Source organism: Rhamphochromis sp. 'chilingali', assembly GCF_963969265.1.
Source record: "Rhamphochromis sp. 'chilingali' genome assembly, chromosome: 20".
Classification (NCBI taxonomy): Eukaryota; Metazoa; Chordata; class Actinopteri; order Cichliformes; family Cichlidae; genus Rhamphochromis; species Rhamphochromis sp. 'chilingali'.
Genome location: NC_137947.1, coordinates 16,000,562 through 16,018,581, shown reverse-complemented (window position 1 = coordinate 16,018,581; position 18,020 = coordinate 16,000,562). Strand labels below are relative to the sequence as shown.

Sequence of the window (18,020 nt, the reverse complement as noted above, 5' to 3'; positions counted from 1 at the left end):
TTTTCTTTTTTAATATTTAATACTATATCAGATAAAAGCCAATCAAGTCACGCGGAATTTTGACGACTTATTATTGTTTTACGCTAAACCGAATATTAATGTTCCAGTATTCTTGGTTCCAGTATACTTGGTAATAGTGCTGTAGACATGAAAACATGTCCTAGCACAGCTGACAGGGTGCAGCCAGAATGAAACCCAATGATAGAGCTTTTATTCCCGCTTTCTTTCCTTCTCTATATTTGGGCCTCGGTTCTATTGTGAGCTCCTTGCGTGTCTGCCTCTAGACACTTTGTTTTAGGAAACTCCACGCCTATACAGCGCAGCGATGAGCCGCTGAGCTGCTATCTTTGGAAGCAGAAGATAGCGATCGCGGCAGTGTCTGTCAGAGAACCCGTGGCCAAGCCGCGTCCTCAGGCATCGCCGTCCTGTCGCCAGCTCTATTTACACTGGTGACTCTGCAGCACTTAGAGCTGACACCAGGTATGTCCTACCGGCAGTGCAGTAGCCGAGGGAAGTGGCCAGTGAAGCTATCAAGGGAGACAAACACGCTGTTTACTTTGCCATTTATCTCCATTAATAGCGTCAGGGTATTCGGCGTGCCTGGTGGGTAAAGGCTTTGCTTAAGTCCATCGCTAAACAACGAAGTGTGTGTGTGTGTGTGTGTGTGTGTGTGTGTGTGTGTGTGTGTGTGTGTGTGTGTGTGTGTGTGTGTGTGTGTGTGTGTGTGTGTGTGTGTGTTAGAGAGAGTTGAAGAAAGAGTATATATGTGGTCTGGGTTTGCCTCACTGTGAGTGAGTGCAGATCAGTATTTATTATGTAATTATGACATTATTGTAATTATAAATGTGACACAGCTTTAGGTAATCTATTATTATTATTATTATTATTATTATTATTATTATTATTATTATTTAGCAAAAGAAGAGGAGTCGTAAGAGTATTTATCATCCAATGTTCTTCTCGTTTTTATGCTCTGTGGGTCCGGGGATGCTGGCCGTCTGGTTAATGTCCATCTCTGAATCCTGACCGGACATTAGCTCGCCTTTAAATTCTCTCTGTTTCTGGTTCTTGTCTCAAGCCGAAGTCTAGCGCAAGCTTTCTCACACAAGAAAAAAAACGTTTTCTTGGCTTGAGAAAAGATTTCAGACGATAAGAAATGTTGGAATAGACCTCAGTCAACATCATTAAAAAAAAAGAAGAAAAAGAACAGATACACGCACAGATTCACACACAAAGCACACTCCACTTCAATCAGTCGTGCCATGACAGTTATTATGCTCTTTAATTCCACGATCGCTGATAACTTGCATCGTTTTGTGGTTTTTAACTCGAGCCTAGAAACAGCCTTATTTGAGCGCCTCTTTTTTTTAAATCAGTTCATTGGCTTTCAGTGTCACTCACTTAGTTTTGGAGTGAAAAAACAAAGCCTTAAGGTTAAACCCAAGTCACACAAATTTTAAAAAAGAGGGGGGAGATCTTAATAGAAATAATACTAAATTGTCCTGCATTTGTGATCCATGTTAATTTCTTGCAACTTTATGCATCCAAATAAAATTCATGAAAGACTTCACTTTCTTAATGAAATCTATAGGTCTTTGCGTAACCGAAAATTTACACGGGATTTTCCTTTATTTTTTAAGCACAATACATCAGTTTTGAACCATTGCGGATAGTTTTGGCTAATCCGTCAAACATAACACAACAACTTCGCTAAGTTTTCTAAACACGTGGCTCAGAGGGGGAAAAAATTATTATAATTATAATAGTCCATTTTTCTTCATATGCCTGTGGAGTTAGAACAAACTGACCCCTGCGCTCTGTAATGTGTTACGGAATTTGAAATTGTGGTTTTCACGGCATTAGTTGAAGATGTTTACATGCTCGAGTCTATCCATCAAGACAGGCTTCTGATTGTGCGCAAAGACCGCGCTACCATGCCCGGATGCCCTGCAGAGCTCCTTGGCAGGGTGTGACACTTGGTCCTTGGGGAGCCTGGCTTTGCGTCTGTCCGCTAATGTTCCCCAAATTCATATTCATGAAAGCATTGGCAGAGGCGTTGCTGGGCGGGAGAGAAGGGAAACTAGAATAAGTACAAGAGTAAGTGTTGCTATACACCGAGTTGTTATAGCTGTAGGCTGGATAGCCGTTGTAGCTGTACGGATTGGGAGCTCCGACTGTGTAAGGGGGATTATAGTTCTGAGATCCAGCGAGACAAGGCCTCCCGTCTCGGACGAGAACCGGCACAGCCACCCTCCTTGGAGGCGGTGGTGGGTGGTGATGGTGGTGATGATGACCCGCAATCTCCAGGGTCTTGTCCTGCCGCTGCCTCTTGCATTTGTACCTCCTGTTCTGGAACCAGATCTTGACCTGGGTAGAGGTGAGCTTAAGGGAGCTGGCCAGATGCTCTCTCTCCGGGGCGGACAGGTAACGCTGCTGCTTGAAGCGCCGCTCCAACTCAAACACCTGAGCCTGGGAAAAGAGGACGCGAGGTTTCCGTCTGGTCCTCTGCTGCTTGGTGGCCGGCTTCTCCGAGTCTGGATCCTCACACTCACCCGGCATGACACCGCAGCTCTCTGCATGGAGAAACCATGTTCAATTACACATCAGAGCTAGCATCTTGATTATTTTCAAGTATATATTTATTACAAATTTAATTCTTATTCTTATTATTTATTGTACAAGTGTATTGGAAGTGGCCTAATTGAAAATTGCTAGTAAAATGTATTGAAAAATAAAATTAGGGAGGCATACTAATAATGACGTCATGTTATATACGAACATTAACTAAACGTGAATGTTGATACATTCAAATCAGATGAGGCTAAATATAGTTTCTGTCTTGTGTTTCTGGAAGTGTCTACGTCTTTTTAAATGCGTGACAATTTGGATCATCAGTTTAATATATTCAGCAAACATAAATTAGCAGCTTGCAAATGTAAACACTTTAATCTCTGCCAGTCTTACTCAGTTAGCTGGCAGCTAATGAATTGTATGAAATAATAATCTTTTTGTTGTTGTTGTTGTTCTTTGCCGTCCATTGTTTGGTCCTATTATGAAAATATATATTATGTATATTATTAACCAGGGGCCTATTTTCTTGTTGTCCGTGTTAGGCGATCAATTTATAATAATTTAAACAGAAATCGGAAAACGTTTCTCCAGAAACTGCTCATCAAATGTATCAATGTCAGATTTGATGAGCCTTTTTTTTGTCTCGTAGGAAACTTTAATTCAGATTTTATGATTTGATTTTCTCCTTTGGCATTTTCGTCCATGTGCATTTTTATACAATTAACACCCTCAGAGTAACTCGCTTCAGTAGACTGTGTACTCACTGCCGTCATGCTCGTCCTGCTCTGTCTCCGGCCGGAGGTCTGCAGAGTGGGTTTGCCCCAGGTTGCCGAACACCTCCACGTGGATACCGGAGTCCGTCAGTCGGTCTTGCACATTCAGTGAGTTGAGGTACGCCATCCTCTCCTCGCTCTCCGACAGGCAGGAGCTGATGGGGCTTGGGGTGTCTCTGCCCGCCAGCATGCAGGAGGGCGGCGAGTGAGAACGGAAGGATTTGTTCGATAGAGCTCCAGGCTGTGAGAGCGCACCAGAGAGACCGAAGCAGGAGATCAGCTGTAGCTGGTGCTGCTGAGACTGTTGTTGGAGCTCTAACTTCAGAATGTCCTTCACGGAAAAAGGCGTGGAGGACGAACCTATGACCGGACTAGGAATCATTATTACCACCAAGAAAGAGATGGCAAAATATACCGATCAGCAGTCCAAGAACGGGACCGATTCGCCTCCGGACGCGCAAAAGAAGAAAATTAGGCGTGCGTAAACCAGAGGAACGGCCGCGCTCTGTTGTTTTTGCATACACACCGAAGACAACTGATTTTCTCTCAGCTGTGACATCCCTCTTAGTTGCATATGCGTCTGTGGCTGGATGGGTGAGAGAGAAAGAGAAAGATCGATCCCGTTTGGTTGGCTGAATTCAGTTATCTAGCGAGAGAGGGTCAGCCAAGATGCTGTCCTCTCCCTCTCAGTGACGTCCTGAAGCGGGGGAGGGATTGGTAGGGTCTCCCTCTCTCTCTCTCTCCCTCTCTCTCTCGCACTCTTCCTCCCCCTTTCCCTCTCTGTTCTATTTAGGTGTAGCCTACATATGTCAGGAAGTTATCCCTAATTTATGAAATAATATTGATGCCATCGACTGCAGTGAAACTGGGAAATATTTTGAAAGGTAAGGAACTTCTTAATTCATGCTTTAAATGTTTCTGCATCAACGCTGTCACACAATTGTAATAATTAGGCAAAGCATATTATGTTGTGTAGTTTAATGCAAATAGCCCACAAAAATACTTAACTTGGCGGAACCAATATTTATTTATTCGATTATTTATGTATTATTTTTTAAAGAATTTCACTTATTTCTTGGACGATCCCTCAACATCGCAGATTTGGCGATTTTTAAGATTAGGCCTATCTTTTTTTCCCCTCTCGGCAATTCCTTGATAATATCATATAACGAGAGTGTGGGAAATGAGATGAATCCGGCAACCGTGAGAGGCATAAAGAATGCTCAGTGCTAAATTGTTGTCTGTGAATTATTTATGGCTTATTTATTTGTGGAAGTTTTAGGATGATTTGGCCACGAAAATGTGGCCACAATAATAGTTCCTCTTGACACTGGTAAAAGGAAAGCAAAAACCTTTTATGAATAAATAAATAAATGATCAGCTTCAAGCGCTACAAGGAAAGAAAATAATAATTATTATATTAACAATTATATTATATTGTATATTAATAGGTAAATTAATGAGCTTTCATTTTAAGTTACCTTTGTGCTTAAGGGATAAACGTGCTGAAACGAGACACCTCTCTTCTGGTCGACTATCTTTGGCCAGGTCCAGGCGCCAGGGTTTGAGGACCCATTGCTCTCAAACCGTGTGGAAAGAAAAGAAGAGCATGTCCACATAATCTCATCCGCTCACCATCAACAAGGCGCTGTTTAGAAATGGATAGCGTCACCCCCTCCCATGGAGATACACGTCTATTCAAAAAAGGCCGGTTTAAGTGGAGTAGTTTAAGTCAAGAGCTGAACTGAGTCTGAAAAAAAGAAAAGCTTTTAGGCCACAGTAACTCTCTGTGCACTCTGAAAAAATATAGTGGTCACTTAGTGCTGCTTGGACGCAAATTTAAACATTAAATAATTTATCAAGATTTACTAATAAGGAAAAGTAATTTCCACACAGTGGAAGTTTGCGCGAGTTAGGTGGAATTTACGTGATAGAAGCTCGTAAAGCAACCCAAAGGGCAGTAAATCTGGTCATTTTGTTTCCCAAATATTTACTCATTCCTTTTTAATGAGTGCAATAATTTAAAAATACCAAACATAGACATAAATGAGTAATAGCTGTGTGTGTGTGTGTGTGTGTGTGTGTGTGTGGGGGGGGGGGGGGTTGCTTTGTTTTGTTTTATTTAAAGTGTTTAGGAGAAAATTATTAATACCCCAAAAGAGATTACGCGGTTAAAACAATTACTTGTATACACGGGTCCGAGCAGAGTCACCACGCTTTCGACCTAGAGTGCACAGGGCCTCTAAAGCCCCCCACTGACCATCATCACGGGCTTCGCGTGCCACCGGCAGTCCAAAAGTGGCCAAGTAAAGACTCGTGTTTACGGAGCGGAAGAGTCTGTTTCCTGCCTTTAACAAAACCCAGACTCCCAGAGAGTGTCAAGGAGCGACTCGTTGGTGAATGCGACTCCCCAATACATCATCTTCATTTCTGAATCGTCTTGACAGCCTCGGTAAGGTCGAGTCCACAGCAGAGGTCAGAGCGGATACAGGCTGCAGAGGCCTAAGCCTTAAAAAAAATTAAATGGATTTTGAAAAATAACTTTAAAAAAAACCCCGATCAGCTTTCTGCCTCCGTGGGAGTCAAATTTCAGTCACTCCGCACAATTCACTTTCTGGTGAGTTCTTCAAAGTTAGTGTTTTGCCAAGCAGCGCTTAACGTGTCTCTTCTTGTTTCCCTCCTTATCTCCATATTTCTGGCAGTCTAACGTATACTGAAGCAGGGCAGGGGCAGGTGTACAGTACACCACTGAGATACAGGGTGCACAGAGCACAGACCAGACGTTTGAAGAAATAACAACATTTATCATCGCTGCTTCTGGGTTTTGTGTCTGACTGGTTGATGCAAACAGCTGTTTATTTATGAGAGAATGAAGGTTTGATATTATGACTTGACAGAGTTGTGTAGAAGAGCACTTACAATCCTTTTACAATGGAGGTGATTATTAACAGGCTCTACCAACAGCCTGTATGTGTGATGAGGAACTCAAGTGTGACTATCCATTTTTCTTAAAGTGCTCTTAATCAGCCAATAACAACAATAGATTGCTACTTTAGGAAAACAGATTAGCTCAAGTGCGTTTTCCCCAATGTCCAACAAGTCCAACAGGATTATTTAACTGGGTGTGACGCTTTCCCCATCATCTTGCATATAGGGCATGCAATATGTAAATAATGAGGCTGTGCATTACAGAAAAAAAAAACTTGAAAAGATTGTGAGAGCAGATACAGAGTGTGTCCGCCTCATGTAGCTCATAATTAACTTTCCGTTTTCCTTTAATTTCATGGTCAACAGAAAGAATGGCAGTGGACCAAACTGTTGTGTGGCAGTAATGTCTCAGTTCTTCTGGGTCCCGGAAGGTGAGTGTTATCAGCAACCCATGTGGTGGTGTCAGTAGCCAGGACCCAGACTGTGCTATTGTGCCGCTGCCTGGAACCGAGTGACGGATGACAGCACCTTCTCATTGGAGGAAATGAGGAGGCCAAAGGCGAGCCCGCGTCGGGCCAGATTTTTCAGCAAAAACCCTGTTCTCACCCACTTACTTTGGACTCTGATAGAGCCATATAGTCCACAAAGGCAGGCCTATGATAATAGTTAACACTCCCTCAGGGCTCATTGTGTTAACCAGGTTAGGAAAAAAGATACCCTAATTAGCTGTCTTGTTTGAAAGACAGTGAGAGGGTGATTTGTTTGAGAGCTGACACCTTGTTCTGTGTATCACAGTTCTAACTTAGAGACCATGAAAAGAGGAAGTGAGGTCAGGCCAGTCTGGATCCCCTGCCCTTTGCCCTCCCTTGGGCCTCATAAATTAGGCTGCTGTAATTCCCTCCCAGACGGCCTTGCCCCAGCAGGTGTGTGTTTGTATATATGAGTGCGAACAGAGGGGGATGTAAGGGTTGTAATATCTATGATCTACGGTGTTGGGAATGTAGTTTGGGAGGAAACAAGCAACCTAAATATGCTTATCCTCTCTGCTGCCATGCAGTCAATGTAGATAAAGACAGTGCGGGGAGGCAGGCTTTCAAATGAGAGGATGTAGGTGCCTCTAGTTGCTTATATACGCTGTCCCACTTGGCTAGAGCTGGTGAAATTTTTTTTTAAAAATTATCAAAAGGTTGAATCAAGTTCAGCTTGCTGCTGGAGGAACTCTCTCTAACTTGCTGAATCAGTAACAGCTCTCTTGGGAAGGACAATGTTACCATAAAATAAAAGTATGCGTGCATCCTGGCTTCCAGAGGTAAACATCCTTGAGAGAAAATATTAGCATCTGTCCAGCAACCGCGGTGGTATTTCTATCAAAGTGACAGACTGTTTTGGCAAATATCTGACTAGTTATCAATAAAGTCCCATTTTTGTAAATACTAACTGTATAAAATATCTAACAATGCAGCTTCAGCACGCAGCGGGTTTTGGCAATGCTGATGCTCAGATTAACCATTAGGATCAAAGCTGACCAGGCCTTCAATCAGACAGCTTTGCTACAAGCTCCAGCGCTGGCAGGCATTCATCCTCATATATGAAGATACAGAGTCCCAGATCTGTAGCTGACCCTGAACTTTGACCTCCTAGCAAAAGGGAGAATTGGTCTCCCCATCTGGATTCAAAATATACAACATAATTAGAAGTCATGAAAGATAAAGTTTGTTTCCTTTGTCACTTATCATATTTGTGTCTCTTTACCTAATCCAGACAAAAAAGCAAGTACTTTGGGTTAAAAAAAAATTAAAAAAACATCTTCCACTTCCTGTCTTTGTGTCTTAGCGTGCATATTTGTATAAAGCCAAAGTGCCTGAGTTGGTAAAAAGACAAAATCAATCAAGTGGAACAACACAACGTAGACCTTGTGTTTGAGGTTCCACCCAGCTTGAAGGCCACATCAGCGAAAAACAATGAGACACAACCATTTTTAATATTCCTTCAAAGTCCAAATGCAGTCCTGTTAAAAAGTACACCCAATGATTCAGTAGCTACCTTTAGAAGCAGTAACTCGAAGTTATAATTTTCTGTTTAACTTTATCAGTCTCTCACATCGCTAAGAAGGAATTTTGGCCCACTCTTTTTTACATTATTGCTTCAGTTCATGTGGGCATTTATTTATGCACATCCCTTTATAGTATTTCAATCAGGTTGAAGTCAGGACTTTGACTGGGCCATTGCAACGCCTTGATTTATTTTTTTCTTCTTCATCCATTCTGCTGTGGATTTGCTGCTGTGCCGGGAATCACTGTCTTGTTGTATGACTCAGTTTTAGCGAAGCTTTATCTTTTAGACAGATGGCCTCACATTTGTTTCTACAATACTTTGCTATTCAGAGGGGTTCAATGTCGACTCAATGAGCGCAAGCTCCAACTTTGTAAACCTAAGCCATCCTGCCATGTCCTTTTTTAGAAAGAGGAAACTCTTCCAAATAAGCCATACACATTCAGTCTTTTCATAATTGTACTGTCGTGAACTTTAACATTTAACATGCTAATTAACGTCTGTAGAGTCTGAGATTTAGCTTTCTAGTTTGTCTGCAGTTTCTCTGAATGTTTCACAAGACTGCATACTGCCGTGTGTACACTTTCTTATTCACTGTATGTGAATGTATACATACCAACTTATACTCAAGCAAAACAGCTAAGGCATTTTAATGGTTTGTTTTAATTTACCTCTGTATTTTTGGAAATGTTTGATTAATTAAGACAAATTTCAGGAGAATGTTATGTAAAATAAATATAGGACTTCCTGTATCTTATTATCTGTTTCTAGCAGTTGTGTTAAGCTAACTACTGGCAGTTTGCCCTTTTCTGCATTGTCAGGTGCAAGAGGACTATATATCACCATATCGATCTGAAATATGCTCACTATAGTGCTTAGGTGTTGTTTTATTTTGCGTGAGTGGCACATGCAGTCTTAAATTGTCAGGCTTCTTCCAATGGTGTGTAGCCCTTATGTCAGTGAGTTTACTTTTTGCCTCCATGTTGTTAACTGTGGGCTCCATACATTTGAACTTGTGGAACATACAGACCCCGTCAAAGCAATATTAGGCATGAGATGTCTGAGATTTTGCATCTTCCAGTACAATTCAACTAAGGTTGCACTTGGATGTATTCGTGGCTCATACTACGGTAGTTCACTGAGTCCAGTTGTAGGTTGTCATCTTTTGTCAGCAGGGTAGAAATCTGCATGCACACAAAAAAAGGAGATTTTATGTCATGATATCAAATGGAGCACAAAAGACATTTGCAACCTAAACTTGCACAGACAAACGCTCATGCACCCTGGTTGGAATGTAGTCTGACACAGAGATTACTGATATCTATTACTGCATGCACGGTCCGTCAGTCACTGATCTGCTCAGGGAGCAACAGGGAGGTCCTGTGCTCTTTGTTGTTGCTGTGTCTAGTTCCTTGTTAGAGAATTGATGACACTGTCTTTAGAAAACAAACAAGGCGGGAAGCTAAAAAGGTGGTCACTCACCACAGCTCTCTGACCCAGAGACACCGGGGCCAGAGCAACATGTGAACGGCGCTGAAACTTTGCCCTAGGAATGCACAGCGGTGTGTGCGCACACGCTCTTGTTTGTGTTTCTGTGATACCGCAGCTGGAATGTGACTGTCTTGTGCCTGAATGCCTTTGTGTGTTTTAGTGTCAGCTTCCTATAAGCAGCGCTGATAACCTGCATGCAAAATTTTAAAGAGAGAAAAAAATCAGATTAAACAAAACCCCATTCACACTTTGACTTTTTTGTCATATTTGTGTTACTCTGCTGGATGCCAAAACAAATGTTCTGTGTTTCCTTCTCAGGGAAATGCAGAGAAAGTGCAGGTGAATGTTGGGCTGAGTAATTGATCGATCTAGCTGTGACACACTCTCTTTGGAGAAACTGTCTTGCTAGAGGCTACTTCTGTCACTCCCTGCTCTGACTCACGCTTCACATCACAGCCCAGATCGTGGCCCTGGGCCTCCTCTGTATGCACACACTGAGCCCCGCCCCAGGCCCCCAAGCCTTGCTCTAAGGGAGCTCAAATCCCATAATTGCAGAGCTGACAGTGATAGCTAACATACGAGACACCCTCACCTGGTTGGAAAGAATGAAAACATCTACTGTCAGCGTGAAGTGAGGAGATGAGTGGGGGTGGGACCAAGTGGTGAGGAAAGTTAGCAACATGTGGGACAAAACACTGGGGAAAATAGTAACTGGGTGTTGTGTGATAGCAAGGTGTGGGATTAACTGTAGCACTTTAGCTAGGAATGTTTTTGTAAGGGGTTCATAAGGCTTAACCAAAGATATAAAAAGGCTTAAATAATGATTTGTCCATGGCTGAAAGATCAGAAGTTAGACTTTGTTGCTAGTTATTATCATTATCTTATTTTATTTTATTTTATTTTATTAGGAGGGGTAGGGTAGGAGGTGAAGACTGTGAAAATAAATTTGACAAATTTATATCCAAAAGCATTACTTCATATTCACACTTAATTAATATAACAGCCATGCATTTGTATAAGGAGGAATGCTTACAGTGTTGCAGAACGTTGATTCAGTTTCTCTGGATGCAAGAATCCAGACAAATACTTGGGAATTGTCTTGAGCACCCACAGTGCTTCTTGTACCCACAAAATCACAAGGACAGCATGCAAACTGAAACACAGCAAGGCCTCTGCAAGTTCAAATCTAGAGTCCTTCTCGATGTGAGGAGACAGAGCAAACCACTGCTCCACCTAAAAGGTTGTCTATAGTAGTGCTTCTCTGAGTCATAAAGCATGAATGCCTTGAATAAATGGATTCCACAAACTTTTTTTAAAGCATTTTTTCCTGGTTAACTGTAGGAACAGAAGCAATATTCAAAAATAATATCAGTATATTATCAGCTTATAGCAATATATATTTAAGACTATTTACACCTGTGTACATATTTATCACATGATTTAATGATAACAATAAATTTCTGCTGCTTGTATTTAATCCCGTTCTGTTTTCGTGGTCTCCACTAAGTACTGGGAGGGGGAAAATCATCTATAGCAATTACGTTTCATTATAACCATTGCCAACTCTGTCTGTCTTCTGTTTAGTGCTGGGCAAATATTTTGCAAGAGATCTGTAAGAACCTCTTAGTGAAGATATCCTGCTGCAGCTAAAATCAAGGCAGATGGGCCTGGGACTGAATAAAAAGAGCAAAGCTGCAGGAGCAAAACAAAGAAAAACGAAGAACTAGTGCAGGATGACAGTTGTCAGTGCGTTTATAAGTGAGCTGCTTCAGATTTGGTGGTGTCATTTGAGCCAATGATAGTATAGGAATATAATAAGCACAGTCTTAAGTACATTGGCTTGGTCCGTGTGGTGTTCTCTATTTTATCTGTCAGAGACATTAACAGCAATTAATGACATATAACTTCTCCTTACAATAAGATTACCAACATAACTGGTTTGTCACAAAATACTTCTTGTTACTTCTTGTTACAAATATAGTATGGATGCCTTTGCAAAAAAGGCTAAAATGCACACTTGTTAATGTGAATAAGAGAAATATTCCTAATCTAGAAATTAATGTTAAAAATATATTTCCTTAAAATACGTTTTGTGCAAATTATTGCACATTACAAATTATTATCCAGGACATGTAAGTGTGATTTTTATGTTGTCCATGCAGAAAGTGGAGCTAAATTGTATTTTGTACTCTAATGAGCATTTTAAACTATAACAGTCCATCAGTGCATGGGAACATCTGATTGTATTGTTCATGTTTTAAATCTTTTAATTTGATATGTTAAAAATGGCTTACAGTTAAACAAAATAGAAAAAAGAAAATAATTTATTTTAAAAAAATGTAAGTAGCATGAAAACACTCAAAGCCAGCACTTCAGCACTAGACAAATATGTGTGTATTTAATTTCACCCCACATAAACTTTTATAACCCATCATTTGTCATAATGCGAAACTTTTGAACTACAAAAACTAAAGTCGAGCCGTGCAACTGCACTCTTATTATACCAGACAGAAAACATAACTAAGTCTTGTCTTCCCACAAAGTCGCCCTCCTGGTCCCGGAGAGCAGGCTGGAGTGGCCTTCATTTATCAACCACTTCAGCTCCTGCAGACAGCTGTGGGGAGAGCACAGAGGAGCCAGTGTGTTTACACCACAGCTCAGCCTAGGCCCTCAGGACAGAACAGATTAGGACACTTGCACATATTCGTCTGCAGAGCGTGGTGACCTAAGCGTGATAGCTGTCTGATCAGCCGGAGTTCGTATTTACATTTATGATGTGACGATGATACAGCAATCAGTCTGTGAGCTCTGACCTTAATTTGTGTTCTATTATTTATTAATGGAAGAATTCTTTCTGTACCAAGTCATGCCAACTAAAGCTCTGTTTAGATGCTCTAGATATGAGCTTTAAAGCAGGTTTATAGCACCACCTTGTGGCGTAGAAATTAAATGCGCTAATCTCATGCACCGCCCACTCGCAGTGACGCTTCCTCAACCCCACACATTAGCTAGAGGATTTGTCAATCCCCTGCCCGCGGCGTTCATTGGGCAACAGCGCCTGTGCGTTTGTTTTATTGACCTTTGAACTGACAGGGATCAACGCCGAGAGCGATTTCTATTGGTAAATCCACTCACACCCACTTTGCAGTGACCAAATCCAAGTTGAAGGTGAAAGTCTTCCATCATCCCGCTCAGCCAGCTGATCAAGTGACAGCTCGTCTCTTCGTGCTGCCGCAGCCTCCCACAGTGCAAAAAAAAAAAAAGTAAACAAATAAATAAATATATATATATATTTATTTAAAAAAATGTCGCTATTTTCTGAAGTCCCCCAGGCTGTCCCTGTGGCTGTCTTCAAGTTGACGCAGGATTTCAATAACGACCAGTTTCCAAATAAGGTGAACCTCGGAGTAGGAGGTAAGTTGTGCATTGTTGTCAGTCATTCATTGCATCCCAGAGGGAAAGGTTCTCCAGCCTGTCTTACACCGAGTTCATCTATGTTTGTATGATGGTGCCCTCATATGAATTTCTAACAAGTTGTTGTTATTATAATCAGAAAGTGACACAAAATTGACTGCTAGCCTCAAACTAAGCACAGCAATAGTTAAAACAGCCTGCTGACTGATATCTGAGCTGTAAAATCTAAACAGAAGCTATCTAGATGTAACTTTAATCAGTTTAGTACACCAGGCAGTCCAGAATGGTGATGGCTCACCTGTGCTGTAATTATTGCTATTGCTTAAATTCATTTTCGGATTAATCTGGCCGCGCTACAGGCTACTCAGTCATCACACACCCACCAACTACTGATTGCAGCTCTGTTGATAATATATCTTTGTTCTGCAATTAGTGTGACACTGAGAGCTGAATCATCTCTGTCCTCTGCTATCCTGCACCTCTCACTCAGCAGACCAGGCAGCTGATTGGATTACTGTTCTGTCATTACACAAGAACAAGCAGGAGTTTAAATTTATTACAGCTCAGTCGTGCTTCTCTCCGAAACAAACCACTGCCACATTTCGTCCTTGAGAGCAGCTGTTTTCTGTGCTAACCTTTCTGCAAGGAGTTATTTCTTCGCTGCTTGCATTGCACAGGAACAGTGTGAGAAGCGTTGATCGCTTAGCTCTGTTTTGGCAGGACAAGGATACCTGAGTCCTGTGATTAGCAGAGGAAGCCGAGGCCTCGTAATCCCTTTCTTTCTCCAGATGGTCAGCTGCTACATGGCAGCTGGGAAATGTAGGCCACACATTTCTCTCTACCTAAAAAAACACAGAGATCTGAAAAAGATCCTTGACTGTAAGGATTTTCTGCTTTTCTGTGACTTTTCAGTCACACGTGACTATAGTACCGGCCCTAGATCTTAATTTAGATGTATTATTACAGATAATCAGTGCCTTTCCAGCTAGTGGACATAACAGAGAGAAAAAGGTAGATCATCGACATCGCCTGGCTAAATCACCCAACAGATATTGAAAGTGCGCCTGTCACAAAACCCTGTGATCTTTGCACTTCTGTTATGACTCAAGAGTCCCATAAAGTCACAAACATCAGGATTACCAAGGTACAGGTGTTAAGCTCGCAAGCTAACCACTTCTGTCTGCTGTATCTGTTTACTGAGCAATTTAAGGAATGTTATATTTAATCTTACTTAGAGGTTTCTTTTTGCTTAAAACTCACTAAAAAAACAACATATCAATACAGGAGGGAAGGGCCGCTTCCTACTATATTAAGCCATTCTTTCACTTTTTTCTGTAACATTAAATCGCATTGTTCCTTGCAGCCTATCGGACAGATGAAGGCCAGCCCTGGGTTTTGCCGGTGGTGAAAAAAGTGGAGAAGATCATTGTGCATGATGACAGGCTAAACCACGAGTACCTGCCAATCCTGGGCCTGCCTGAGTTCAGATCCTCAGCCTCCAAAATAGTACTGGGAGACAACAGCCCTGCCATCCAGGAAAACAGGGTTTGTGGAGTCAAAAGCCAAACGACACTCTTTGAATTTCTAATGTTTTTACATTTAAACTGACTGTTCGAATGTCACTGCCAGGTCGGGGCTGTCCAGTGTCTGGGTGGTACGGGTGCTCTGAAGATAGGCGCAGAGTTTCTAAGGCGGTTCTACAATGGGAGCAACAACACCAAAACACCCATCTATGTGTCTGCACCTACCTGGGGTACATTCAAGCACACACACAAACATGCAGTGAAGTAGCACACACCTGTAGAGGACTTTAATTTACAGGTTGTTTTGTGAACTTTCCCCAGACTTTAAACTGTAGTTGTTGATAAAGTGTTCTATTGATAAATGTCTTGTTACAGCTGCATGTTATCAGTGAGCCTGGCTGTATTGTCAGGTCGGATGTGAGGAGTATTTAAAAAAGCATTATTCACTCTTTTATCTAATGAAAGCAATGATAAAAATCGAACGCTGCCCTCAGAGTTTTTCTTACTGTTTTTCTCAGAAAATCACAATGCTGTGTTCAGCAGCGCTGGCTTTGAGGATGTTCGTCCGTACAGGTACTGGGACGCGGAGAAAAGAGGCCTTGATTTGGCTGGCTTCCTTGGTGACTTGGAAGTAAGTAATGCGTGGCAGCATACTGTTCACTTATTACTACATTTTGGTCTTCTGGGTTTCACGTTGCTTCTTCATATCTCCGTTTCCCACAGAGTTGTCCAGAGCACTCAGTCTTTGTCCTGCATGCTTGTGCCCATAATCCGACAGGCACAGACCCCACGCAGGAGCAGTGGAAACAAATCGCTGAAGTTATGATGGTAACATGCGTATAAAGTGCATGCAAACATATACAAATTGTCTGTACTGTGGTCTGAACTGCCACTACTGGCAAAAAGGTGTCATTTTAAACAGGATATTATTTTGCATGCACAGTGTTTATCTCAGTATGATAACCCTTTGATCTTTTATCCGGTTCTCTCCCAGAGGAGGAAGCTGTTTGCGTTCTTTGACTCGGCTTATCAGGGATTCGCCTCAGGTAGTCTGGAGAAAGATGCCTGGGCGGTGCGCTACTTTGTTTCCTCGGGCTTTGAAATGTTCTGTGCCCAGTCGTTCTCCAAGAACTTCGGACTCTACAGTGAGTGATCCTGTGTGTAAAGTGTGCTTTGTATGAATCTACAGAAAATCCCAAGCTAAATCAACTGCAGGGATTAAACTTTGCAGGAAGAGTAACCTTAATATACATCTGTCTGTGAAGGTTCTCAGTCATCCAGTCATCTTAATATACATTGGTCTTATTTTCAGATTATGCTGAGTATAATGTGCACAGAATACATCAAAAACTCTGTTAAATTGAAAGGAATAGCCACAAAATTCAAATTAAGCAAGTCTCAGATTCACCAGAGGAGGAGCTGTTTATCAGATACTGCACCTACACATCAGGTAACAGGTATTAGCTGCTGTATTGTTTAACTGTGACATGTTTTTGTCCCATCAGACGAGCGTGTGGGCAACCTGACCGTTGTGGCTCGCGATGCAGATAACCTGAAACGAGTTCTCTCCCAGATGGAGAAGATTGTCAGGATCACCTGGTCCAACCCACCGTCTCAGGGAGCTCGCATTGTCACCATCACTCTTACCTCACCTGAGCTTTTTAGTGAATGGTAAGTGTAAAATAGCATCATTAAACGATGACTCATACCTGTGCATGAGGCAATATTAAAAAGCAGTCGATATCAGACATGCAGAGTGTTTTCATTCTCTGACTTTAGGCAAGAGAATGTGAAGACCATGGCTAACAGAGTCTTGCTGATGAGGTCTCAGCTGAAAGCTAAGCTCCAAGCTTTGGGGACACCAGGGACCTGGGACCACATCACAAACCAGATCGGCATGTTTAGCTTCACAGGCCTCAACCGTGAGTACAGCAATCACTTCCTTCTGCACACAATCACAGCTCAGTAAAAATGCACATTCCACTGGTCAGTTTAACAAACAATTTCATGGCATCCAAGTTGTTTTAGTTTTTGGGGGGTCGATTTTAAAAAGATCTTTAAAAGATTCAAACACAGTCAGTAAAACTTAAACCAGTATCTGGTGATTTTCCTGCAGCCAAACAAGTGGAATATTTGGTGAAGGAGAAACATATCTACTTAATGGCGAGCAGTCGCATCAACATGTGCGGTTTAACCACTAAGAACATCGACTACGTGGCCGAGTCCATCCACGAGGCCGTCACCAAGGTCCAGTAGAAGAACGGCACCATATCTCCAATTCTCACCACTTCCTGCTGCATTCCTGATCCATCCTGATCACAGGGAATGTGTTTGCATCCAGGTTTCCAGATTTTTCTGGAGCAAATACAATTTCTCATGTGCACAGAGAGCTCACAGGCCCCTGGTTTCTCATTCTTTTTCAGTATTTGTGCTATGCTAGGCTAAATGCATGCTGGGACCAAGTTCTCTATAGACTGCACAAAGATCGTTTGGATCTTTTTTAAGAGCCACAATTTTCCAAACTCTGGAGTACTTATGTAATTGTGTTCATCATTTTTCACCCTTATCTTAGTCCCCAATGTATTGTTTGTAGCTCAAAATATGTGTTTCGTATTTCAAGTTTTATGCATCATTTAGAAGCAAGTCTGTGGCTGTATTACGGTTCCTCAGCAGCACTGACTCTACAGTCTAAAAATGTTATACTGTTCATGACTCATCCATTCAAAAGAATAAAGAGGCAGTGTTTGTCATTTCTAGATTAAATGTGAACAAATGTTCTAAGGAGGATTTAAGCCTGAACTATGTAATCATATTCATGACAAAGCTCTATGCTAATGACCTCACATTTAATCTGTATTTGTAGAGTCTTTTTTTTGCTTCCAGTTGACATTCAGTGAGCACAAATGACACTGAGCGTTCTGAACAGGTGCCGTGAACCTGGGGTCGTCACTGCATGCTGAAGGGTTTTGATGTTTCTGGTTCTGTCAGGTACCTGCCAGTGGACGTTGACTGTTCATAGCAGCCGGGCACTGTTACGCAACATTCGTTTGTCACAGCACAAACAAACTAATGATCAACCAGGTTGCTGTCGCACTACTACGCAGGGCATTTACGAAACAGACGTATTGTTAAGCAATGAAAATGTCCTCAGACGTTCTGATCAAATGAATGAACTACTTCAATAAAAAACTGTCAAACAGATGTGTGTGAAACTGAGTGATAGTGTTTGCATATAAGCACCGACCTTTAGCAGGCCCTGCAGATGAAG

At 41.8% G+C, this 18,020-nt stretch overlaps 2 protein-coding genes across 4 annotated transcripts; one reads left to right on the top strand and one right to left on the bottom strand.

Moving 5' to 3' along the window:
• Nucleotides 1-886: 886 nt before the first annotated feature.
• nkx2.3 (NK2 homeobox 3) lies at nt 887-3,985 on the bottom strand. Its single transcript, XM_080869863.1, has 2 exons — nt 3,336-3,985; nt 887-2,573 (listed from the first exon to the last, which is right to left on the bottom strand). The coding sequence occupies exons 1-2, from the start codon at nt 3,724-3,726 to the stop codon at nt 1,930-1,932; spliced, it is 1,035 nt and encodes a 344-aa protein (XP_080725989.1). The 5' UTR covers nt 3,727-3,985; the 3' UTR covers nt 887-1,929.
• Nucleotides 3,986-4,071: 86 nt separating this feature from the next.
• On the top strand, nt 4,072-17,944 carry got1 (glutamic-oxaloacetic transaminase 1, soluble). Of its 3 annotated transcripts, none has more exons than XM_080869861.1 (11): nt 4,096-4,228; nt 6,639-6,703; nt 13,140-13,229; nt 14,593-14,774; nt 14,859-14,982; nt 15,271-15,383; nt 15,476-15,580; nt 15,747-15,897; nt 16,258-16,423; nt 16,532-16,674; nt 16,869-17,944. In XM_080869861.1, the coding sequence occupies exons 2-11, from the start codon at nt 6,676-6,678 to the stop codon at nt 17,006-17,008; spliced, it is 1,242 nt and encodes a 413-aa protein (XP_080725987.1). In that variant the 5' UTR covers nt 4,096-4,228; nt 6,639-6,675; the 3' UTR covers nt 17,009-17,944. The 3 variants fall into 3 exon arrangements, with proteins under 3 accessions (XP_080725986.1, XP_080725987.1, XP_080725988.1); XM_080869862.1 differs by lacking the exon at nt 4,096-4,228 and adding an exon at nt 5,471-5,961; XM_080869860.1 differs by lacking the exon at nt 6,639-6,703 and having other exon boundaries at nt 4,072-4,228.
• The last annotated feature ends 76 nt before the right edge of the window (nt 17,945-18,020 follow it).

Excerpts from the sequence above, each read along its gene's own strand:
- nkx2.3 (XM_080869863.1), bottom strand. The coding sequence starts at position 3,726 with ATGATTCCTAGTCCGGTCATAGGTTCGTCCTCCACGCCTTTTTCCGTG. Across the intron at positions 2,574-3,335 it reads GCAGGACGAGCATGACGGCA|AGAGCTGCGGTGTCATGCCG; the intron begins GTGAGTACACAG and ends TTCTCCATGCAG.
- got1 (XM_080869860.1), top strand. The coding sequence starts at position 4,189 with ATGCCATCGACTGCAGTGAAACTGGGAAATATTTTGAAAG. Across the intron at positions 4,229-13,139 it reads ACTGGGAAATATTTTGAAAG|TCCCCCAGGCTGTCCCTGTG; the intron begins GTAAGGAACTTC and ends TATTTTCTGAAG. Across the intron at positions 15,581-15,746 it reads AAATCGCTGAAGTTATGATG|AGGAGGAAGCTGTTTGCGTT; the intron begins GTAACATGCGTA and ends GTTCTCTCCCAG.